This window comes from Oryctolagus cuniculus, chromosome 11 (genome assembly GCF_964237555.1).
Source record: "Oryctolagus cuniculus chromosome 11, mOryCun1.1, whole genome shotgun sequence".
Taxonomy (NCBI): domain Eukaryota; kingdom Metazoa; phylum Chordata; class Mammalia; order Lagomorpha; family Leporidae; genus Oryctolagus; species Oryctolagus cuniculus.
In genome coordinates, this window is record NC_091442.1 from 17743025 (window position 1) to 17768349 (window position 25325).

Genomic DNA, 25325 nt, shown 5'->3' on the forward strand with positions numbered 1-25325 from the left:
TGAAAGTGCTTCGTGGGCCATGACACACTTTGAGTGATGGGATCGAAATGAGTTTGGTTTTCTGTTTGGTCCTGGAAACCTCCCAGAAAGCCGGTCGATTTATTTAGGGTTGGCTTAGGCAGTGGGAAGGTGGGTGGCTGAATTTGGTGATGGAGCCAAAGTCAATGTTTTCCAAAGGAAGGAAAGAGAGAAACATTTAAGACAAAATGCTTTTTAAAAATACAAATTTAAAGCTTTCTTTTATATAACAGTCTGGGTTTTTTATTATAAAAATGTTAAATATACACAAAAGTAGAGAAAATGAACAATATGTAGCCCAGTCCAACTTGGACAATTGTCAATTCATGGTCAAATTTATTTCTTCTTTTATTATTTCCTAGCCCCCATTTTTTCTGATGGGTTATATTTTTTTGCTTTGTTTTTCTAGTAAGTCTCCTATAATGGATTATTCCCATAAATACTTCAGTGTATAGCACTAATTAATTGGGACTTTTTAAAAAACATGACCAAGATACCATGATCACATATAACAATGTTAACAGTAATCCCTTAATGTCATTTAATGCCCACTTGTGGTAGGTAGACTCCAGAAAATGGCTGCCACCTATTCCCTTCCTCCCTGGATGGACCTTTTGTGGAGTCTGATTCCACTCCTCGTTGTACTGGACTGTAACTCATTTTGACCAGCAAAGTGTGTTAAAAGTGACACTGCCAATGCCAGGACTAACCTCTAAGACACAAGTAGTGAAATCTCTTTGTCTCAGTATGCTTCTATAAACTCAATTTTTTTTGATAACAGAGGATAACTTCTCTGTAGTTGTTACTCTGTTCTTTATTTCTTGTATAGATATATTGCGTTTACTTTAGGTGTTGAATATATAAGTGCAGTACAGAAAGAAGTAAATGCCCATTTTTTGAGGACATCACTTCAACTACTTGGTTGAGAAGGAAGCATTCTGGTGTGAAGAAGCCCCTTTGTGAGGATGGTATTGTGGCATGGCAGGTTAAGACGCCACCTGTGATGCTGGCATGCCATATGAGCACCAGGTCATGTCCCAAAGGCTTGACTTCTGATCCAGCTCCCCTTCAATGCCCTGTGAAAGGAGAGGAGGAAGCCCAGGTAGTTGGACCCCTGCACCCTTGTGGGAGATCTGGAGGAGGCTTCTGGCTCCTGACTTTGACCTGGCCCAGCCCTGTCTGTTACGACATTTTGGGGAGATAATCGGTGGAAGGGAGATTTCTTTCTCTGTCCTCCTCTCTCTGTAACTCTGCCTTTCAAATAAATAAATAAATCTTTTAAAAAGAAGCCCTTTTGTTTCCATATGAAAAAGGAAGATTGTGCTCTGAGTACCAATTTTTACAAAAGGAAGCCCAAGGAGCAGTGGTTTAGAGCAAGTCCTCTGGTGTTTAACGCTCCCAGAGACCCCTAGAGCGTCCTTCATTCTGAAGGCAGGCAGAGGCAGACAGGTACCTGACAGGCTGACATGCAACAAAGTGTCCTGATTTGAGGAGCTTGTTTTCTTGCATGAGCAGCTGAACCTGCCTTTCTAGCATAGTGGTGACACCATGAGTGCAAATTGATCCACTTGTGTGTGATATTATGATTCAAAAGGCTCTTTAGGTGAGATTGCTTGATTTCATTTGAAGGCTATGACAGTGGTTTACAGGACCAGCCACTGGGGCTGGAGCTGTGGTGTAGTTGGCAAAGCTGTCACCTGCAGTGCCAGCATCCCATATGGGTGCCGGTTCGAGTCCTGGCAGCTCCTCTTCTGATCCAGCTCTCTGCTATGGCTTGGGAAAGCAGTGGAAGATGGCCCAAGTCCTTGGGCCCCTGCACCTGCGTGGGAGACCCAGAAGAGGCTCTTGGCTTCAGATCAGTGCAGCTCTGGCCGTTGCAGCCAATTGGGGAGTGAACCATTGGATGGAAAACCTCTCTCTCTCTCTCTCTCTCTCTCTCTCTCTCTGCCTCTGCCTCTGCCTCTGCCTCTCCTTCTCTCTGTAACTCTGAATTTCAAATAAATAAATCTTTGAAGAAATATATTTGATTCCTGATAAAACAAGTTCCTCTTCATTGTTCCGTCTCAAAAATGTTAAAGGTATTTGTATTTTTTTCTTTCTCAAGTTAAGATTCAGCTTCTCAAATTACACACACACGCACACACACACACAAATCCTAATGGTATTCCCCTCAATTTTCAATAAAAACTTTCAAATATCCTGGAGAATTGAAAGAATCTTATGCTGGATATCCATATGTTTAACACTTAGATTTTCTCAGTAACATCTTATGGTGCTCGTTCTACCTGGTGACATTTTGATTTTGATTGCAGTTCACTGGATTTAGGGGTTAACCTGGAGAGAACTCACATCTCCAATCCCACGTCTTCACTCCCAGGGGATGCTGCGGTGCACCATTGACTTGGGTCTTCTTGTTCTTATTAGAGCTTCGTAGTTACGGTCATAGCTTTTGCACTTGTACAGTTGATTCTGAGGTCTTTTCCAGCTTTGGTTACTAATGTAAATGGGTTTTTTTCCCTTTCTATTTCTTTCTCTAATTGGTTATTTTTGGCTGTGGCAAAGATAATAACTTGTTTACAAGAGATGGATCTGGTTTCATTTTTTGTATAAGCATATCCAGTTTTCCAGTACCATTTATTGAAAAAAAAAAAAAACTATCCTTTCTGCAGTGTGTGTTCTTAGCATCATTGTCAAAGATCACTTGGTGTAGATGCATGGGTTTAAGCTGTTCAATTTGTCTATGGATCTGTTTTTATGCCAGCACTGTGCTGTTTTAATTACTATAGTTATGTAGTATGTTTTAAAGTCAGATAGTGTTATACCTCCTGCTTTGTTCTTTTTGCTCATAATTTCTTTGGTCATTTAGGGTCTATTGTGGTTCTATACAAATTTTATCAGTGTTTTTCTGAGTTCTGTGAGAAATATCCTTTGAATTTTGATAGTCATTGCATTGTATCTGTAATTTTTTTTTTTTTTTTTTTTTTGCAGGCAGAGTGGACAGTGAGAGAGAGAGACAGAGAGAAAGGTCTTCCTTTGCCATTGGTTCACCCCCCAGTGGCCACTGTAGCCGGTGCGCTGCGCCGATCCAAAGCCAGGAGCCAGGTGCTTCTCCTGGTCTCCCATGGGGTGCAGGGCCCAAGCACTTGGGCCATCCTCCACTGCCTTCCCTGGCCACAGCAGAGAGCTGGACTGGAACAGGGGCAACCAGGACAGAATCTGGCGCCCGACCAGGACTAGAACCAGGTGTGCCAGTGCCGCAGGTGAAGGATTAGCCTATTGAGCCACGGCGCCAGCCTGTAAATTGTTTTGTAGTATGCACATTTTAATGACATTGATTCTTCTAACCATGAACACAGGATATGTCTTCATTTCTTTATTCTTCGATTTCATTCATCAGTGATTCATAGTTTTCACTGTAGAGATTGTTCACCTCCTAAGTTTATTTTTAGGTATTTTTGTAGTTAATGAAAATGGAATTGTTTTCTTGTCTTTTTTTTTTTTTTAAAGATTTATTTATTTATTTGAAACACAGAGTTACTGAGAGGCAGAGGGAGGGAGGGAGGGAGGAGAAAGAGAGAGGTGTGTCTTCCATCCACTGGTTCACTCCTCAAATAGCCACAGTGACCAGAGCTGTGCTGATCCGAAGCCAGGAGCCAGGAGCTTCTTCCGGGTTTCCCACGTGGGTGCAGGAGTCCAAGGACTTGAGCCATCTTCCAGTGCTTTCCCAGGCCATAGCAGAGAGCTGGATGGAGCAGCCAGGACTCGAACTGGCACCCACATGGCATGCCGTCACTGCAGGCGGCAGCTTTACCAGCTATGTATGTCACAGTACCAACTCCAGGATTGTTTTATTTCTTTTTCAGTTGATTTACTGTTGGCATATAATGTTACTGATTTTTTGTATGTTGACTTTGTATTTGGCAAATTTATTTATTAGTTCTAACAGCTTCTTTGTGGAGTTTTGGAATTTCCTATATATAAGATCATGTCATCTGCAAACAGTGACAGTTTGACTTCCTCCCTTTCAGTTTGGATCCCCGTTATTTCTTGCCCTTGCCTAATTGCTCTGGCTAGGACTGCCAGTACTCTACCCAATATTTAAGAAATGACACCAGTGCTTCTGAAATTCTTCCAGAAAAAAATGAAGAGGAGGCGATACTTCCAAACTTATCTTATGAAGACAGCATTACCATGGTTCTAAAACCAGACAAAGATAATAAAAGAACATGTTTTTTAAAAAGTAGTTATTAGTTTACTTACTTGAGGATCAGAGAGACAGAATTCTCACCTACCGCCTCACTCCCCAAATGCCTGCAATAGCCAAGGGTTGGCCAGGCCAAAGCAGGGAGCCTAGAACTCAATCCAGGTCTCTCATATGGTAGCAGGGACCCAGGGATTTAAGCTGTTGCCTCTGTCTCTCAGGAGGCACATTAGCAAGAAGCTAGAATCAAAAGGATAGCTAATGGGTCCAGTGCCGTGGCGTACTTTGTTAATCCTCCACCTGTAGTGCCGGCATCCCATATGGGTGCCGGGTTCTAGTCCTGATTGCTCCTCTTCCAGTCCAGCTCTCTGCTGTGGCCCTGGAGGGCAGTGGAGGATGGTTCAAGTGCTTGGCCCCTGTACCTGCATGGGAGACCAGGAGGAAGCACCTGGTTCCTGGCTTCGGATTGGCACAGTGCTGGCCATGCGGTCATTTGGGGAGTGAACCAACGGAAGGAAGACCTTTGTCTCTGTCTCTCTCTCACTGTCTATAGCTCTATCTGCCAAAAAAAAAAAAAGGCATAGCTGAGACTCAAACCTACTAACCCTAACCCTGATATGGGGTGGGGGTATTCCAGGTGGTAACTTAACTGCTAGGCCAACTACTCACTCCACCGAGCACTTTTTTATTCACCACTTGTATATTATTTTTTGGAGAAACGTCTGTTGAAATCCTTTGCCCATTTTTAAACTAGGTTATTTGCTCAAACAGTTACTTTACCACTAGCAAAATGCTTGCCCCAGTAGTAATTATTTTTATTGTGATCATGATCATCAGGATTTGGTTTATAAACAAATAAAAGAGGCCGGCACCGTGGCTCAATAGTCTAATCCTCCGCCTAATGGCGCTGGCACACCGGGTTCTAGTCCTGGTCGGGGCGCCAGATTCTGTCCTGGTTGCCCTCTTCCAGGCCAGCTCTCTGCTTTGGCCCGGGAGTGCAGTGGAGGATGGCCCAAGTGCTTGGGCCCTGCACCCCATGGGAGACCAGGAGAAGCACCTGGCTCCTGCCTCCGGATTAGCACGGTGCACCGGCCGCAGCGCGCTGGCCGCGGCGGCCATTGGAGGGTGAACCAACGGCAAAGGAAGACCTTTCTCTCTGTCTCTCTCTCTCACTGTCCACTCTGCCTGTCAAAAAAACAAACAAACAAAAAACAAACAAACAAAAAAAAGGTTGCTGCATTTGTTTGCTAAGAATTTGAATAGAGATTTTAATTTTCTCTACATTTTTATATTAAATCCAAGCACTGATGATAGTTTGATTTCATTATTAGAATTACTATTATTTTAGTCATTACAGCATGAGAGTTTGGTATCAAGAAAGGTGATGATGATTATGGTAACATTTCAATAGCAAGGATCACAGAAGCACTTTTCTCATGGTATCTTATGAAATTGTTGTCATTACAATTAGTTTACATAAAAGTAAATCAGCCAGCCTTTGACACAAATTTTAAACAAAAGATTTAATAGTTTTTTCTTTTCAAGGAACAATTAAAGACACTAGAAGAAAATTTAAAGTAAACAAGAACAAAAGAAGGTCATGTGTAGCCTGTGCACCCCAAGGTGGGCCCCCTCTTTAAGATGCTGGACCCAAGGAGAAGTATAGCTTGCTGGGCCACACACTGGTCTGGGGATCCCATGACCCTCTGACCTCTGGCTTCATCTGAGTGACAGTGTCCAGCCACTAACTGTGCACTGATCCTTTTCTGGGGGCCTAGAAAAGTGCAGTAGGGCCGGAGGCAGGGAAAGGCCACAGAGGGAGGCTGTCCCTGACAGCAGCCGCTCGTCCTGCCCACCCCGCCAGTCGGTTTCTGAGTCTGGCATGGGCGAGACAGAAGCATCATCTTGTTCTCATGTGTGGGAAGGCTAAGAAAAGAAAAATCCTTCTTGGCCCAAACGTTTAAACAAGAATTACACTGGGATCGTTTGTTCTCACTCTGGCACAGTCAGAATTAATTTGGCAGTCCGAAAGAGGGTGTTTTCATTTTCAGTTTTTAATCTGAGTTACTTAATGCAGGGATAGATGGGGAAAAAATAAATAAAATATGGCTTAAGTCTTATCAAGTGGTATTGGAACATCCCCAAGTCATTTTAGCAGAGCACTTTGTTAGTGACTGAGGGCTCCGGACTCAGACTGCACATCCAAGTTGCTGATGAACTTCTTGTGAAATGATCTACATGGTGGAAGACAAGCAGTGAAGTACGACTGGGTGACTGGGAAATACATGTAGCAAACAGAGCTTAAGAGATCTCTATCTTTTTTTTTTTTTCTCTTCCTCCTTAGGTTTAATAAAGTAAACCTGTTTTCTGCAAACAACTGAAAAAGCTGCCCTCTGACTGTTTCTTGGGTCCTCATGAAGTAGCTGGAACTTGTACTGTGAGGCCCTTGATGGGACAAGCTCTCACCTGCTGATCACGCAGTGACTGTCACCATGGCCAGCAAGAGAAAATCCACCACCCCTTGCATGATCCCAGTGAAGACGGTGGTGCTGCAGGACGCCAGCGTGGAGACCCAGCCTGCTGAGGCCGGGCCTGATGGACCCCAGCAGGACCTGCCTCCAGAAACGCCTGCTACCAGCAGTGAGGCAGCCCAGAACCCAGGTCCTGACGGCCCTGCACTGGCCAATGGGCATCGGAGCACTTTGGATGGCTATTTATACTCCTGTAAATACTGTGACTTCAGATCCCAGGATGTGGCCCAATTTGTGGGACACATGAACTCAGAGCACACAGACTTCAACAAAGACCCAACTTTTGTATGCACTGAGTGCAGTTTTTTGGCAAAAACCCCTGAGGGACTTTCCCTGCACAATGCCAAGTCTCACTTAGGGGAAGCCAGCTTTGTGTGGAATGTGGCCAAGCCAGACAATCATGTGGTCGTGGAGCAGAGTGTCCCCGAGGGCACAGGCACTTCTGACCCAGCAGGTGAGCCCAATGCCGAAGGGACTGATGGACAGGCTGAAATCATTATTACCAAAACTCCAATCATGAAGATAATGAAAGGTAAAGCTGAAGCCAAAAAAATTCATACACTCAAGGAGAACGTCCCTAGCCAACCCGTGGGTGAGGCCTTGCCAAAGCCGTTGGCTGGAGAAACAGAGGTGAAAGAGGGCGACCACTCCTTTGTCAATGGAGCGACTCCCGTCAGCCAGGCATCTTCCAGCTCCACTAAGCCCCCGCATGCCACCAACGGGCCCCTGATAGGCACAGTGCCAGTGTTGCCAGCTGGCATAGCACAGTTCCTCTCCCTCCAGCAGCAGCCCCCAGTGCATGCTCAGCATCACGCCCACCAGCCCCTGCCCACGTCCAAGGCCCTTCCCAAAGTGATGATTCCCTTGAGCAGCATTCCAACGTACAATGCGGCCATGGACTCCAACAGCTTCCTGAAGAACTCCTTCCACAAGTTCCCCTACCCCACCAAAGCTGAGCTCTGCTATTTGACTGTGGTGACCAAGTATCCAGAGGAACAGCTCAAGATCTGGTTCACAGCCCAGAGGCTGAAACAAGGTATCAGCTGGTCTCCCGAGGAGATTGAGGATGCCCGGAAGAAGATGTTCAATACAGTGATCCAGTCTGTACCTCAGCCCACAATCACAGTCCTAAACACCCCTTTGGTCGCCAGTGCAGGCAACGTCCAGCACCTCATCCAGGCCGCTCTCCCAGGCCATGTGGTGGGGCAGCCCGAGGGCACAGCAGGGGGACTTCTGGTCACTCAGCCGCTGATGGCCAATGGGCTGCAAGCCCCAAACTCATCTCTCCCCCTGTCTGTTACATCTGTCCCTAAGCAGCCAGCTGTGGCACCCATTAACACTGTGTGCTCAAATACAGCCTCAGCTGTGAAGGTGGTCAATGCAGCCCAGACGCTCCTCACGGCGTGCCCCAGCATAACTTCCCAAGCCTTCCTGGATGCTAACATCTACAAAAATAAGAAATCTCATGAACAGCTGTCAGCTCTGAAAGGGAGCTTCTGTCGGAACCAGTTCCCTGGGCAGAGTGAAGTTGAGCATCTGACCAAGGTGACCGGCCTCAGTACCAGGGAGGTACGGAAATGGTTCAGTGATCGGAGATACCACTGCCGGAACCTGAAGGGCTCCAGAGCCATGATGCCCGGAGAGCCAGGTTCCATCATCATTGACTCTGTGCCAGAGGTGCCCTTCTCCCCGTCGGCCAAGGCCTCAGAGGTGACCTGCATCCCCATGGCAGCCACACTAGCAAGCCACCCTGCCGCCAAGCGACAGTCCTGGCACCAGACTCCTGACTTCACACCAACCAAGTACAAGGAGCGAGCCCCCGAGCAGCTCAGAGCCCTGGAGAGCAGTTTTGCACAAAACCCCCTTCCTCTTGACGAGGAACTGGACCGCCTGAGAACTGAAACCAAAATGACTCGAAGAGAAATTGATAGCTGGTTTTCAGAAAGACGGAAAAAAGTGAATGCCGAGGAGACCAAGAAGACCGATGAGACGGCCTCTCAGGAGGAAGAGGAGGCTGCGGAGGATGAGGGTGGAGAAGAGGGGGTCCTTGGCGAAGACGGCTCCGCACAGGTGCCCGGCAGCCACGTCTCAGCGGAGCGCAAAGTCAGCCCCATCAAAATCAACCTGAAGAACCTGCGGGTCACAGAAGCCAATGGCAAGAGTGAGCTTCCAGGGCTGGGTGCCTGTGAGCCCGAGGACGATGGCTCCAGCAAGCTGGCAGAGCAGCCCCCCGGCAGAGTGAGCTACAAGAAGACGGCCCAGCAGCGGCACTTGCTGCGGCAGCTCTTTGTCCAGACACAGTGGCCAAGCAACCAGGACTACGACTCCATCATGGCCCAGACAGGTCTGCCACGGCCTGAGGTGGTGCGCTGGTTCGGGGACAGCAGGTACGCTCTGAAGAATGGCCAGCTCAAGTGGTACGAAGACTACAAGCGGGGCAACTTCCCACCAGGGCTGCTGGTCATTGCCCCCGGCAACCGTGAGCTGCTACAGGACTACTACGTGACACACAAGATGCTGTATGAGGAGGACCTGCAGAGCCTCTGTGACAAGACCCAGATGAGCTGCCAGCAGGTTAAGCAGTGGTTTGCAGAGAAGATGGGCGAGGAGACCCGGGCTGTAGTGGATACAGGCAGTGAGGACCAGGGCCCTGGTGCTGGCGAGCCTGCGGCCATTCACAAAGGGGTTGGTGACACCTATTCGGAAGTATCTGAAAACAGTGAGTCGTGGGAGACAAGTGCCCCTGAGGCCAGCTCAGAGCCCTTTGAGACGTCGAGTCCCCAGGCCGGACCTCAGCTCGGTAAGGAGTCCATGGGAGCCCTGGAGTCGTCCGTGGGGGAGAGGAGGGCACGTTCACAGATGGGCACTGTGTGTGTTGCAGAGAGCAGGTACCGAGCAGGAGGAGAGCCGCGTGGCTGCTCTGGGGATACTTGGCAGCAGGTGCCATGGGAGCACTGTTTGATAAAGGGGTGAGAAGTGGAGTTTCGTTTCAGTTCTTGTTTTTGTAAAGCCTGTGCAGAGGAAAGAACTTGGTGTGCCTAAAGAGATGCAAGTTTTTCCAGCTATTTCTTAGCAATGGGAGAGTGATTCAGGTCATCTTAGGCGGCTCCACAGCCCCTGGGTGCCAGAGAGCGAAAGGGCATCAGGGGAATTCAACAGTATTGGTGACAAGAGGAAAGAGAGCCCTTAATTATTCTAAAGCACATGAAGTGCTCTTTGTCCTGGTATGAAAGTCCTAGTCTGTGTTTCTCTTGTTCTTGGTAATTTTTCACTACAAAGGAAAATCACGCTCGCTCTTAGATGTACATCGATACATACTTAGATATTCATAGAATCAAAAGTTCTTAGCTATTTATAGAATCAAAAGCTTAAATTGTGTTCCTCAGTTTCTCTAGATCATGGTGTTCTAGTAGTTAGAAGACTACTCGTGACACAGTTTTGAAGCCACAGAAAAGTCACATTGTCAGGTGTCAGTTTTCTGGGTCTTTGGTCTCTGAGTTCCCTGCTTCTCCCTTCTCTCGCCACCCCTCAGGGTTTGTCTGCTCAGGAGAGGCCCCGATACGGGGCAGCCAGAAGCTCGGTTGAGAGCCAGCAGGGAGGAGCGTTGCAGAAGCTGTAGGCCTTGGGGACTCCACATGGCAGCCCTGCCCGTCAAGCTGGCTGTGGTTAACACCCTGATAGCATCTGTGGGACTGAGCAGCGGTCCCTGGGGATTTTGTCCTGAGCTGCTTCAGCCCAGGGCCAAGCAGGGCGTCCTGCCCCTCAGGGATCCCACAGTGTTTCCTGGGTGGTGTGGCATGGTTTCCATTCATAGTGAATGTCTTGTTGATTGGTTTGGGCCTGACAAATCCCAGCTCCTCTGCCCCTCATTTCTTTCTACTTAAAATCTCTAAAAAAGACAAAATATGTTTCTCTGAATACTTAAATTCATTTGAACACCACCATTTTGAGACATAGTTATGCCATTAATTCCTCATTTAGTTAAGGAAAGGAGACTTGCAAGCCTGCCCATAATTTGGAGCCATGTTTTCCATCTGTTTAGCATTTGCAGAAAACCTATTCTTTCCATGCTTATGTGCTAAGACAAAACTCAGCTCTGCAAAGCAGAGACAGCAAACTCCTGGTAGAGCCCGAAGTCACTGTTTGGCCTTTTGCTGGCTCCCCCAGCTCTGGCTGTGTTTTCACTGAGGCAACTGTGGGGGAAGACAGCCCTCCTCCAGGCCCCAGGCTCACTAGCTGCTTCCCAAAGTGGCTGGTGGCACCTCCTGCAGCCAGAGCAGCATAGGAGGGAGGAGTCCCGTGGATGGCTTGATGCTGTTTCAGGGCAGAGCCCGTTCTCTCTCTCAGACATGGCGGGCTTTGTCCAAACTGATCCAAGTGTCCTTATCTTGCACTCAGTTCTACAATTCTTGGGATCAGTGGTTGGCAGGGCATCATGCACGAGAGATGTGAGGATGTCTGGATGAGTTTGTTTCAAAAGCTGAGCTGGGAAAGTGGCATGGCACAGAAGACGAGAGAGTAGGAAGCACCAAGAATCCATTCCTCCACCAAAGCCACTGTTGAACCGACAGTTACTGTCTGAAGCAACTATTCTTGGAACTCTGGAGTCTGATTGAATGCTTGTAACATCCGGGGGAGACTAGATGGAGAGGCTTCTTTATTTTGGTGAATTTTTGTGTTTCACATGGCAGCATTCCTCTCTCCAGAGCTGCAGCGGGCAGCTGCAGCGCCCGTGGCCCAGGCTCACGGCGTAGCCTGTTGGTGTCACGGTGCTCAGTAACAACATCGACCTTCTGGGAGACAAAAGTCAGGGTTTTGTGTTTAGATTGCTGATCACTGTATTTGATCACTGAGGAGTCACACAGGGGCTGGGACTATTTCAGCCCCTTTGGGATGAAGGAACTTCCTTGCCACAAGGGTGGAGACATACATACCCTTTTTCTCCACCACCCCACCCACCCCTTTGGCAACATTTAAAGAAGTTTTTGTTACTGGCTGACCACAGAGACAAAAGAATAGAAACTTCAGTGACTGCACACCACAAGGAATATACACTTTGCAAAGAGTTTGGAAAAGTCACAAACAGATGGTTCCAACCCGTAACAAGCACACAAATCAGCAAGCCCCGAAGCGTGAGAATTAGGTTTCCAGTTACCACATCCTAATACTCAGAATGTCCACTTCTCAACAAAAAATTACAACATACAAAGAAATAGGAAAGTATGGTCCATTCACAGGAAAAAAAATTTCACAGACATCATCCTTGAACAAGTCCAGACATTGGAATTATTAGTCAAAGACATTAAATCAACTGTTAAATATGTTCAATAAGCTAAAGAAAACCATGGACAAAAAACTAAAGGAAATCAGGAAACCTGTGCACAAACAAAATGAGACTATTAATATAGATAGAGAACTTACATAAGAGAGATAGCATCTCGTGCAGTGGTTAAGACACTGCTTAGCCGGCATCCCATATCGGAGTACTTCTGCTTCTGATCCAGCTTCCATCTGATGAGCACCCTGCAAGGCAGCACGTGACATGCCAAGTACTTGGGTTCGTACCATCTAACTGAGAGACCTGGATTGAGTTCTGGGCTCCTGGCTTCAGTCTGGTCCACCCCTGTGTCTTGTGGGCATTTGGGGAGTTAACCAACAAGTGGAAGATCTCTTCCTCTCTCTCTCTCTTTTTGTCTTTATCTCTCTGTCTTTCAAATAAAGTAAAAAAATTTTTAATTAAAATATATATAAAGGTATGTTTATAATATAATGTATATAAAGGAACCAAACAAATTCTAAAGCTGAAAATTACAATTATAGAAATAAAAAACTTACTAGAGGAGCCAGCACTGTGGCGCAGAAGGTTATGCCTCCACTTGCAGTGTTGGCATCTCACATGGGCACCAGTTTGAGTCCCAGCTGGTCCAGTTCCAATCCAGCTCCCTGCTAATGCACCTGGGAAAGCAGTGGAAGACGGGCCAAGTGCTTGGGCCTCTGCACCCATGTTGGAGACCTGGAAGAGCTCCTGGCTTTGGATCAGCCTAGCTCTGGCCATTGCAGGCATTTAGGAGGTGAACCAGTAGATGGAAGATCTCTCTGTCTCTCCCCCTCTCTTATCTGTAACTCTGTGTCTCAAATAAATAACTCTTTAAAAAAAAAAGATAAAGATTGTCACATTGGATTTGTAAACATAGGATCCACCTATGCTGCCTAAAGATAAGGACATGAAGAGGTTGAAAGCAAAAAGATGAAAAAAGGTATTCCATTAACTACCAACCAAAAGACAGCTGGAGTTGCCATATTATTCTTAAACAACTGGAATTTAAGCCAACAAGAGTTGTAAGAAACAAAAAGGATATTTTATATTGATTAAATGTCCAACACACATTGGGGCTGGTGTTGTGCAGCAGGGCAAGCTATTGCCTGTAGTAGCAGCATCCCATATGAGTGTTGCTTCCAATCCAGGTAATGCACCTGGGAAAGCAGCAAAAGGTGGCTCAAGTGCTTGGGCCCCTGTACCCATGTGGGAGACCCAGTTGGGCTTCCTGGTTCCGGGCTTTGGCCTGACCTTGCTCCAGCAGCTGTGGCCATTTGAGGAGTGAACCAGTGGATGGATGATCTCTCTCTCTTTGACTCTCAAAAAAAAAAAAAAAGAAGAAGAAGAAGAAGAAAGAAAAAGAATAAATCTTTAAAAAAAAGAAAAAGACAAAAGATCAATAAGGAAACAAAAGGGCTTGAATGACACTATAAACCAATTAGACCTAATGATACACACCACCCAACAACACAATACATTCTTTTCAAGTATGTATGGAATGTGCTGTAGATAAACCATATATTAGGCCGTGAACTGGAAGATGAAAGATCTCCCCGCTCCCCGCCCCCCCCATCACTCTACATTTTAAATATATAAAATTAATCCTTAAAAAAATGCTTAGGGATAAATTTAGCCAAGGAGGTAAAAGATGTGTATACACTGAAAACCACAAAACATTGCTCTCTCTCTCTCTCTCTCTCTCTCACACACACACATACACACACACACAAAATGACCTGACTAAATGGGAAGATGTCACATGTTCACGGGAAAGAAGACCTGAAATGACTAGGATGACAATGCCATCAGAGTGGTCTCCAGACTCACTGTCAGACACGCCAGAATCACAATGGTATTTGTGCAGGAATAGAAAACGCCATCCTAAAATTGACAGGGACCCCTACATAGCTGAAGCAAACTGAGAAAAAAGGAACAAGATTGGAGGATACCCACTAATTTCTTGACTTCAAAGTTTACTAAAAGGTACAATAATCAAAAAAGTCTGGCAGTGGCATAAGGAGAGACATTTAGATCAATGGAAAGAATTAAGTGCCCCAAATCCTCACATGATGGTCAGTTGATTTTCAACATGAGAGCAAAGACCATTTAGTGGGGAAAAAGACAATGTTTTCAACAAAAGGTGCTGGTAAAATTGGATATCCCCATACAAAAGGATGAAGTTGGCCCTCATTTTTTACCATATATAAAAATTTATTCAAAGTGGATCAAGGTCCTGGACAAAAGAGGTAAAACTACAAAATAATTAGAAGAAAACACAGACCTTGGATTAGGCCATGATTTCTTCAATATAGCAACAAAAACAAAACATAAATCATTCACACTATATCAGAATTTAAAATTTTGGGATGGTATTAGCCGGCGCTGCAGCTCACTAGGCTAATTCTTCGCCTAGCGGCGCCGGTACACCGGGTTCTAGTCCCAGTCGGGGCGCCGGATTCTGTCCCAGTTGCCCCTCTTCCAGGCCAGCTCTCTGCTGTGGCCAGGGAGTGCAGTGGAGAATGGCCCAAGTACTTGGGCCCTGCACCCCATGGGAGACCAGGAGAAGCACCTGGCTCCTGCCATCGGATCAGCACGGTGCGCTGGCTGCAGCGCGCTGGCCACGGTGGCCATTGGAGGGTGAACCACCGGCAAAGGAAGCCCTTTCTCTCTGTCTCTCTCACTGTCCACTCTGCCTATCAAAAAAAAAAATTTTGGGGATGGGCATTGTGGCACAGCAGGTTAAGCCACCATTTGGGGTACCCACACCCCAAATCTGAGTGCTGGTTCAAGTCTTGACTGCTTCTGATCCAGCCCCCTGCTAGTGCACCTGGGAAGGAGCAGAGGATGGCTCAGGTCCTTGAGTTCCTGCCGCAGACGATGGACTGGTCCAGTCAGCCTCACTGACTTCAGGGTTGCAAGACATTGGCAGAATACTTATCAAAAATGAGACCTGGCTGCCGTCATCTTAGAACAGTGTTCTGGAGAGCCAGAGGGCAGGAGGAGGTGTTTCAGGACAGGACCCTGGAGGTGGCAGTGATGGGAGCAAGGGTTAGTGGCCCTGGAGAGGCCAAGCTGCTGCTCCAGCTGCTAGGTTGGGGTTTGGCACTGGTCCCTCAGGGTGTCTGGAGGCCTTGCCAGATGTAGCCAGCATCCTGTCCTTAAGCCACAAACTCCTCTGCACACTCCCTCCAGCTGGAGAGTGGGGGAGTAGCTGGCAGGAAGGCATTGCACATGGAATTAAGGTGTCCAGAGCTGGCGATGCCACCCTGGCACGGTGAGCACCAGGCTGCCCTGGGGGCTGTGCGAGTGGCAGCTGCCATGGATGACAGACGTGTGCTCTCTCCTCAGAAACAGACTGAATCTGATCGGATCACTGTGAAGGACGGGCCGGTCTGGACGCTGCCTGCCACAGGAAGAGCCAAACCCGACTGCTCCACGTGCTGTTCCTGGCCACCAGGCACCAGGAGAGCCTCTGCAGGCCACGCAGCAGCCACAGCCCGCCGCCACTGCCCTCGCCCTGCCCGCCACCACGCCAGTGGAGGAAGTAGGGTTCTCGTCAGTTCTTCCTCCCACAATGTAGGACCTTTCCTTTGCCTTCCAGTGGATAAAATCATTCAGATTTTATATTCATAGAATCAAGTTTTTAACATATACATCCGCCTATATACATTTAATAAACATCAGATTGCAGACACTTTCATTACATAGAAACTTTGGTTAGCACAGCAGTACATTATCCTGTGCATCATCTCTGAAAATGCCCTGTGTCTGTTCTCTGGGAAGTGCTGGGGCCACAGGTGCCCCTCACCTTCCCCCATTGAGCAGGGGCTTTTAGCCCACTCAGGGCCATGGCCGGAGCCCCCAGCTGCCCCCCTTGCCTTCCTCAAGGAAGCAGTAACTGAAGAGGTCTCTGCTGTGAGTTCTGAGCAGCCCCAGTTCAGCCAGGCTGGCCTGGCCTTGAGGGCCCACAGCGCAGGACCCACTGTTCCCTTCTGTCCCAGAGCCGGCCCGCCCCCAAGATCAGCACTGCATGCTTCCATTCTCTCCAGCTGCCACCACCCTGCTGCCTCGCTTGTTACAGCAGTTTGAATCGTGGACCATAGCTTTTCTGTTACCAGCTAAAGTATCTGTTGATAAGCCTAATGCACTGACCTATGTGCCTGTTTCCTCTCCCCAGCCACGTGTAGGGTGAGAGGAAAGTGGGAGAAGGGGGTGGGGGAGGATGGAAGCTGACGTGCCAGCCACGCTGTGGCCATAGCTATGGTGCTGAGGTCTTCAGGGCCCTTCCTCAGCCCAGGACAGAGCTGCCTGGGGCAGGAGAGCACACTGGTGCAGCAGCAACAGTGTGGGCTAAAGGGATTTGAGGACTTCCTGGAATTGTTGGAGCTGGACTGGTTTTCTGCATGAAGACCTGCATAGGGGTTCCTGGCGGAACACACAGAGGCCTGCCCCTACCAAGGGCCTGGCAGGCTGCTCAACACATGCCTCATGGGTGCTGGGCACCACTGGTCAGATTGGAATGTATCACCCAAATTGGAAGCTACTCTATCCACTTCCATCTAACCCTCCTATCCTTTTGCAGATTGAGAGAATCAGGAGAAAAGGGACCTTTGAAACACTGAGAACTTGTTCACGGAGCTCTACGCAAACCCCCTACTTCCTCAAGCTAGCTGCTGTGAGAGCAGCAGGTAGCAGGGCCACCAAGGATTTGTCACGTGTGGTCCCACTCACCTCTCAGAAGCCACTGCTTCCTGGGCCCAGCTGGGAGGAGAATCAGGAGACTCCAGAGGAGGGGGTGGGCACCTTGGGCCAGACCTGGCCGTGTTTTAGGCACTGTCTTCTTCCCCATCCCACCCAGGGTGCCTGCATGGGGGTGGCGTCTTCCGCCTCCCTGGAGAGGGCACTCTGTGGAAACCAAAAGCCCTAGAACCCTCACTCTTGTCAAGTACTCGCCTGCCTTCCCTGGTCCAACAAGGGGCACTCGTTTCAAACAGGGAAGTTGTGGGTACTTGGCAGGTGCTGCAGCTTAGTGTCGCACCCTTTCCATTTGGGGACTGAGGTCTTTGCTTCCGAAAGCCTTTGAGGAACTGCCAAGAATGGTGAGTGATGGATTGCCTTCCTTAGAGAACAGACACCTGGGACATTCCCCTTTGTGTTTATGTACATGCAGGTTAATTTATATATACACACATACAGCGCACGTACTCATCAGCTGCTTTACTCCTAAAACGTCCACTTGAGGAACTTTGTGGCACCTGGGTATTGGGGAAGTGTATTGGAGGGAATGTGGGTGCACGGGGCAGCTGGGGTGGCCCTGCATGAAGCCATCTCCAAGTGTCCGAGAAACCACCCGGTGTGCCTCACCTCCAGAACCCTGCATGTGGTGGCCAAAGGGCTGTGTCTGTCGGAAAGGATTTTTCTGGGTTATTTTGTTACCACTGATGTTTGATTTATAACCCAAACAGAAAAAAAAAAAATGTTATGTGGTGGATAAGGTCATTGAGGACACAGAGAGCAGCCAGCCTTGGGCACCAGCTCGCTTTTAGGTGGAAAAGTGCTAGTGCTGCCTGCCCCGGCGTGTTTTTCTTGCAGATGTTGGCTCTGTCCACTAGCCAGGGCCACGCTGCAAATGGCAGGACTGCCCAGGTAAGGAATCCCTAGACTGGGTAGACCCTCCCTCCTCCTTCCTGTGATCTTGGATGGGGCTAAATAAGGGTGGCTTGGACCTTAATGCTTGAAACAGTATAATCAAAGGTGACAGAGGCAGTCACCAAGCAGGTGCTTAAACGGATGTGGTGGTAGATACCAGGGCTTGGGTGGAAAGATCTGTATGCAGCCAGCTGAGCACAGATACCCTCCCCGCCCCGCCTCAGCCAGAGATGTGGTCCCATCACAGGACAGACCGCTGTGACAGCCTGCAGTCGTAGGTGTGGTCTGTGGGTGCGCAGCTGAGAGGTGCAGTGAGGTCACTGTCATGAAGAAGCCCTTTTTGTGGTGACTCATAATGTCTCTTCTCTGCACTTGGACTTGGAGGTAGTAAGATCATCTTGTAGTTTCTTGTCTCTTGCGACTTCTAGTTGCCTAAGTTCTTTTTTTACATGGGTTGTAGATCCAGTTTTAATAGGTAAAACCAGATCAGCATTCTGATAAAGGAACTTTGAACTTATGATACATATACTTTTCATATTTTAATTATTTGTTTTAATTTTTGACAATAGCAGAGACCTTTTATTTTGGGATTGGGGAGTATCATTCTGGGGAGTCCTGGGCTCCTGAAAACCGTGCCATGGCCAGCTGCTTGCCAGCACTTTGGGTGTGACGTATGATGGTGTGACGTAGAGCTCCTTTTTATCGGCCAAGCAACAGGCGGCTGTTCTGGTGGACCAAAGCGCCGTGACCCAAAGACCCAAGTACAGTGCCTCTCTGGAGGCAGAAGGAAGGAGCGGGGCAGAGTGTTACGTGGTACCTTGTGGGCTCCCACATGTTCTAATGGCTTCGTCCCCAGCTGGCTTTGGGAGGCTGTCCCTCTAGGAAGTTGCAGTGTGTTCTCCAGGCTGAGCTGTGGCTCCTCTGAGTTTTACCCTGCTCAGTAGCCCAGTGACAGGTCCTGTGTCCCCTCCCTTCTGCTCTGGGACGTCTGTCCCATGATTGCCTCCTGTGGAAGGTAGCTGTCGGCCTTCCTGGGTGGATGTTGGTCTTTCTGTGCACATCCTCTCCCTCACTCCTTTCTTATGCTCTGTCCCTGTCCTGGGTCCTGTTGCCTCTTGTCTTCCTAGTCTTTCCTTGGACCCAAATCCTCAGATTGGAGCAGGTTTTCCAGCTCAGGCATCACAGCTCCCTTGGATAAAAGCATTTTAAAGGAGAGGAGAAGCAGCCAAGAAGAAAATCTTAGGCAAAACCTAACCTGGAGTTTGAGATCTTCCTAAAGTCACCACCTGTCTTCCTTGCTCAGTTTACCTGGGGGTGTTTAACTCAATTTTTGCATATTCTTTTGTATCATACCACAGTCATTTGCAAGGCTAGAGAACTCACTAGACATATAAAGGTGCACACAGCCAACCCTTCCAGGCAAAGGCCTAACAGAACTTGGTTCTCCTCTTTCCAGACATGGAGCGTCTTCATTAGGGTCTAACTCAGCTTCCTTCTCTCTTTTCCCTGTTAACCAGCCCTCCTGGCCTGCCCCAGAGAACCTCCAGCATCTGAGCAAGCAGGGAGCTGTGGGCTCAGGTCTCTCCTGGACCTGGCATCAAGCTGAGGTACCCACCATCTGGTTCGCTCTGATCATTTAAGTGGGGTCTGGGGAATGGCTGAGCTGTGCAGCGACCTCAAGAACATGGACTGGTTTTGCTTCTGACCTTTACTGGGTGGAAGTGGAGTTCGAGGTGGCTCCTTGATTGCTGCCTGCCCCAGCTCTTAGTTCCAATGGCACCTGACAGGTCTCGGTTAGAATTCCTTTCTGCTGGAGTCTGCGTTTGCCCCCAGCCAGGTCCCCCTGGGAAGGCTGGGGTGAGGGAGGCCACAGACATGCTCCCAGATCGAGTCTGTGTTTTGTTGTGAAGTAGGAGCAGCACACACCAAGCATGTGGCCCTAGACACACTTGAGACCCTGCTTTTTGGCTTAGCAGCCGTGAGCTCACTTGTCAGGATGAGCCAGCCAGGGCCTGGTCCTTCACCAGAATGGAGGTAAGACAGAAATGCATCAGCCCCGGACGCAGCAGGAATGTTTCTGAAGTCTGGAGCAGGGGAGGAGCCTGGAGCCTGGGGGCTATGTTAGGCAGACTCTGGTTACCATGTGGACAAGATCAGGAGCAAGCATCTGCTTCCTTGACTTTTAGAAATTGTTTTGATTGGCAGGCCGAAAGAAATCCCTCAGAGTGGATGTGCAGTTGCTGCTCTGTTGTTGCAGCTATCAGAGCCTGGCTCTGCTGCTGCTCCAGCAGGAGCCGAGCAGAGTGGGCACAGGGCGCAGTTCTGGAGAGCACACTGGCACCTTCCTTCTGTGCCCGTGTGGGCAGAGGGCCAGGGTCCATGGAAGGAGCCTGTGTGGTACCTGCCGGCAGGCCTGTTCCTTCAGACCGGCTCGGGGAGGGTGGGTGGTGGACATGGTGCATGCGCGGATGAGCAGCTTTTCCTGGTCATTGCTTTTTCATTTCCTTCTTTATAAATGGACAGTTGAGGATTACTTGTTGTGACTGCAGTTGAAGGTGAAATTGTCTAGGATACAGGTTGTTGAGTCACTATGAGAAGACTGGTCTTTCCTGGGAGGAAATCCCAGCCAGTAGAATCACTGTGAAAGAATGAAAATCCACCACGTGGTACCTACGAGTCTTGTGATTTGTGCTTCAAGATTCTTCTCATTCATCCCTGGTGCGTGCCCGCCCAGCTGTCTCTTGCAGTTTGCTTGACATGGGGCCAGAGCCTGATGGCACTCTCAGAGCTGGCACCCCCTCCTTAGCAGGGACCTGGCACTATAATAGGACTGCTCCTCATGAAACTGGGCGAGGGAAGTGGGCACCCTTGTGCAAGCTCCCACCGCACGTCTGAGCAGCCACTTTGTTCAGCTGTTTCGGGGAGGTCAGACTGTGCCATAACTGTTATTTAAAAATCAAGCCAACCCTCCTCTTTCCTCTGCTGGCCATTGTTCATTGAGTTTCACTGAGCACAGCCTTTGTGGAAGTCAGGGAGGTTGCCAAAGGTTTGCAGATCCCTTCCTGACCAAGTCCCAGTCCCTGCACGCTAGCCCCTGTCTGCGTTCTGGTCTTCAATGCAAACCCTGCTGAGGTGTGACTGGGGAGGACTGGGGAGCAGCCTGCCTTTGCTGCACTTCCTGCCTCCCAGAGATAGCCGAAGAAGTGATCATCCTGGTGCTAAGTGAAAAGCAAACTGAAACTTTAGCCAAACTGACAGTGCGAGAGGGCCCCACCCCTACTGTGGCCAACCCTCAGACCCCAAACGAAGGAAGCGGCACAGTCCTAGCATTGAGATCTGCGGGGAGCCCTGGGAATTCTGGACCCGGGGTCAGTGTTTACAGGACACAACGTGCCTTTGGTTTGGACGCGGGTTGTGCCGAGTGGGGCTGCCCTCCCTGGGCTCAGTCTCCAGGCCTCACAAGGTCCCCTGTGGGGATGCTGCTATTTCTAAGATGCAAATTGCACATTTCCTAGATTTTTGTATCTGTGGATTTGGATAAGGGAGGGGAACAGGGACAAATTGCTTGTACAGTTTGAAATGGGCCTCCATGGTACTTCAAGCCCTTTGATTGTTCCTAAATAAAAATGTAAATACATTTTACATCTGCTGCCTTCGTCTATGTGGGAGGTCAGGGCAAACAAGCTCAGAACACTATCTGCTGACTTGCTCTGTGGCCAAGACTGACCTTAAACTGATGCACAAGCAGCCAGTTTCCCTCAGCGCACTTCAGAGGAGCTTCCGGTTCCCTGAGGCTGGCATCGCTGAGGTCACTGTCAGGAGTTCTCTGTGAAGGAGCTGTTGTTTTAGAAACTGTGCTGAAAGGGCAAAGGCAGATCTGGAGACACCAGGGCTCTCGTGAGACGCTGGCGTGGTGTGGCGTTTGTCTACCCTGCTGGGAGTGAAGAGCCGACAAGCAGAGCTCGCACTTGCTGAGGGGACTGATGAATACGCGCTAAGGACCCAGAGGCCTCCTGGAGGAATCAGGCGACAGGGTTTGTGGGGTAGTCCCAAGTGCCTGTGGCAGAAACTGAAGGGTGCCCCTGAAATAAACACAAAACCCCTGGGGCACATGCCAAGGCACAGTGGTGATTCTGGTCCCAGGTAGATACCGGGGCCTGCTCCTCACTCTCCTTCTGGAGCCCGAGGCCAGCCTGTCTTGGGGACTCAGCTGTGCTGAAGCTGAAGAGCCAGACCAGAGTGCTGTGGAACCCTGCAGCTCGTTAGCTGGGCCCGTGGCGGGCACAGCCTCTGGCAGTGGCAACGGCACACCCACACTGGCCCTCCGGCTGACAGAGCTTGATCCACAACCCCATTCTGCCCACTGAGCTAGTTCAGTGGGATAACATGATGGTGTGTTGGTGTGGCCCCACCCTGCCAACATAAGTGATACAGGAAGATGTTGGACTCGGGTTAAACAGGGAGTTTCTTGCCCCAGGCCCAGCTCTCCAGTGATGCTTCTGGTCAGGAGTGAGGCCCCTGCTCTTTCTGCTCATGACCACAGTTAATTGTTGGTGGCAATTTCCTCAACTGAGGTTAGAAACTGCTCCTGCCTTCACTGGTCTTGTGGCAGGAGACAATGTTGCTGAACCCCGGGGCAATGCTGCCTGTGTGTGTCCCTTGGGGACAAAGTGACCATCTATTGCTTTGAACCTGCTCTCCAGCCAGGAACAGTCTTAGGATGCAGACAGGAGAGCCTGGAGGCTGCAAGGGAATCCGCTCATTTTGCCAGCACCCCTGGGATCAGTGACTTTGCCTCCCTCTGACAAAATTACCTTGGAGCTAAGGCCCCAGGCACTGTTACTTTTCAGAAGCTTCCCAAGGCCGAGACTCCCTGGGTTACAGCCTTGTGGGTGGAGAGCAGTGCTAATCAATTTGTGCACTGGACACAGCCCGCATGTGTGGGGTGAAGCAAGCCACTGCTGGATGCCAAGACATTCGGGCCCAGGTGAGAGTCCAGCCCCATCAGCACACACACTCCACCCTGCTGCACCTCCTGGGCCACTCTGCAGGAAATTCATGTTTAAATTGGTGAGACTGAGGACTGCCATATTTTCCATTAGGAAGAGCCAAACGTTTGCAGGAAGAAGCAAAGTGTACGCTGTCAGGAGCTCAAGATAGGTGCGCCAGGGGTCTGAGAAGCCGCCTTAGGGAACAGGGCTGTGCTTCCCCCAGGCCATGTTCCAGAACTCAGTAACCAATGAACTCTGGGGTCATTGCCAATAAAGACAACACAGGTGGGCCCCAACTGAAGGGCCAGCGGACTTCCTCCTTCCCTGATTAGGAATGTTTTCTCCCTGGTGCACAAGAATCTGCAGTAGGAAAACATGGATCATGAGAGCCCAAGTTCCCTCCTCCTACCCCCTCTCTGAGCAGAAGCTGTAAAGCCCTGGGAAGAAAGCCCCAGGCCAGCCAGAACCTGAGCACTGTGGCTGTCAGATCCAGTTCAGGGCATCACATGCAACATTTAAAAACAGAGTGGTGGCCGGCGCCACGGCTCACTAGGCTAATCTTCCACCTGTGGCACCGGCACCCCGGGTTCTAGGCCTGGTTGGGGTGCCGGATTCTGTCCCGGTTGCCCCTCTTCCAGTCCAGCTCTCTGCTGTGGCCCGGGAGGGCGGTGGAGGATGGCCCAAGTGCTTGGGCCCTGCACCCGCATGGGAGACAAGGAGAAGCACCTGGCTCCTGACTTCGGATCGGGGCAGCGCGCTGGCCATAGCAGCCACTTGGGGGGGTGAACCAACGGAAAAGGAAGATCCTTCTCTCTCTCCCCCTAACTCTGCCTGTCAAAAAAAAAAAAAAAAAGAGTGGCATCATCTTTGTCCAACTCTAGCACAAACCACTACAAAAACAGAACTGTGGGAAAAGGCCCTTTCCAACCAGTGCTCCAGGCATGGAGATTTGGGTTCCGAGTTACAGAGGCAACCAGAGTGGCACCTGGCAACACACCCTTGAAAGCTTCTTGTCTGAAACGACAGGTTTCTGTAGAACCAGAAGAGGGTGCTGGTCGCTCCTCACCCACCATCAAAGCCGGCTGGAGCGTGGATTCCAGCAAGGAAATGCATGCTATCCAGTCACACTGGCAGAGGACAGGCTGGGAGAGAGTGGCCCCATGTCTAATGTTAGCCCAGAGGAAGGGAAGACATGCTGGACCCAAGAAGCTTCCCGAAACTACTTACCTGCTTCAACCGCTGAATAACTACTCAGGGACAGGCCTTCCTGGGCTCCCCAAAAACATACAAGTTAAAGGAAAAGGGACATGAGGATGATTTATTTGGCAGTCAGATTTTAAGAGGGCAAGAGAACTAGCAAATGGCCAACCCAGAGCCCAGCCACGGGCAGTGGGTTTGCGTGTGCTGGATGCTGGCTGTACTATGAGGCACCTTTGCGCCCACGGGCCTGGACCCGTTTCTGTCCTCAGGTGGGGGCTGCCTTTCCAAACCTTTCCATCTTATTTGTGACTAGGCAGAAGCTGCAGTAATGCGGCAGCTCCATCCTGCACCTGCCTGTCTTCACACCTCCCCACGAGACAGGCAGCTTCTTAATCCCTTTCTCATTCCTAAGAGAAAGCACACCGAGTCATCTTTGCCTTAAACAACAAACCCCACCAGAATAGGCCTGGCTGCGTCCTCTCTGCCCACCTGCTCCTCCTCTCTGAGCACGCCTCTCAGCTTCCAAAACAGCTCTGCCAGCGACCTGCCGCTCCCCTCTCACAGGAGGAGACTGAGGAGGAGGAGGAACTAACTCAGCTACAATACCACTGAGAAGAAAAATAATACTGCTATTTTTACCATGATCCCCTGTTATCTTTCAGGCTAGGTGGTATCCCCAGCCGTGGGCGATGTGCCCTTGTGCTGTGTCCTCCGCTCGGGCTGGGCAGAGCCCTTCCCCACACAGGCCCTGCATTCCTCTGTCCTGGCTGCAGGGGTGTCTAGCTTCTTACCCTGCCCAGCTGTGGTTTTAAAGCTACAGGACAATGTAAACTTTGTTTCCTTGGCCCAGCAAGGCTCCTCCTTCTTCTCCACTCTTGAGAACCTCAGCGGCTCCTTGGAGCCTCCTGTGCTGCGGGCTGAGGCAGCCACTCCACGGGGCTTCGGCTGTGGTCCTGGCCCCACATGATCGAAGGATCCACCTCCAGAAGTCAGAGCCAGATGTGTGTGCTTAATGCGAGACCCACTACAGTTTTTGCCTTCACCCAGCGCTGGGCTTGGAGGCCCCAAACAGTACATCTCATTAATGGCTTGGTTGTCTAGCATTCCCTGCTGGAATCCAGGCTCCAGGCTGCGAGACCAGGAAGGCTGCTCCGAAGAACCCAGCTGACGGCGCTCCACGAGGCGCACACCCCTGCTGCTCTCCAACAAGGCGGGAGCACAACTAGAGGCGGCTGTCTCCATTGACCCGAGTCCTCCTTGGGGCCCTGGATGGAAGAGAACGTCCTTGCTTACAATGGGAACTTGTAGCCCAGCAGTGCAGCCCCGACGCAGACAGTTACAGCTTTTCTCCCCAAGAGAAGCAGACAACAAACTGGACAGTCTTCCTGGCTGCACTGCCCCTCCCCTATGCTGCCCAC

The 25325-nt window shown here is 49.7% G+C and overlaps 2 protein-coding genes and 1 long non-coding RNA gene across 15 annotated transcripts in view; 1 reads left to right on the top strand and 2 right to left on the bottom strand.

Annotated features, from left to right (window-relative positions):
* Nucleotides 1-21358, top strand: part of ZHX3 (zinc fingers and homeoboxes 3) — a 121799-nt gene extending 100441 nt beyond the window's left edge. For all 7 annotated transcript variants that reach the window (XM_051846104.2, XM_070051837.1, XM_017350589.3 and 4 more), the window contains 2 exons: nucleotides 6564-9550; nucleotides 15416-21358. In XM_051846104.2, coding sequence (XP_051702064.1) covers nucleotides 6712-9550; nucleotides 15416-15426 — 2850 coding nt within the window. In that variant the 5' untranslated portion in view covers nucleotides 6564-6711 and the 3' untranslated portion in view covers nucleotides 15427-21358. The remainder of the gene's footprint in view (nucleotides 1-6563; nucleotides 9551-15415) is intronic.
* Nucleotides 5728-13436, bottom strand: LOC138844299 (uncharacterized). Of its 2 annotated transcripts, XR_011379894.1 has the most exons (4): nucleotides 13319-13436; nucleotides 12586-12896; nucleotides 12172-12273; nucleotides 5728-11543 (listed from the first exon to the last, which is right to left on the bottom strand). It is a non-coding gene; the product is annotated as an uncharacterized lncRNA (long non-coding RNA). The 2 variants fall into 2 exon arrangements; XR_011379893.1 differs by lacking the exons at nucleotides 12586-12896; nucleotides 13319-13436 and having other exon boundaries at nucleotides 12172-12458.
* Nucleotides 18237-25325, bottom strand: part of PLCG1 (phospholipase C gamma 1) — a 41029-nt gene continuing 33940 nt past the window's right edge. For 4 of the 6 annotated variants that reach the window (XM_070051835.1, XM_051846102.2, XM_051846099.2 and 1 more), the window contains exon 33: nucleotides 18237-25172. In XM_070051835.1, coding sequence (XP_069907936.1) covers nucleotides 25130-25172 — 43 coding nt within the window. In that variant the 3' untranslated portion in view covers nucleotides 18237-25129. The remainder of the gene's footprint in view (nucleotides 25173-25325) is intronic. The other 2 variants (XM_051846100.1, XM_051846101.2) reach the window with 1 other exon arrangement.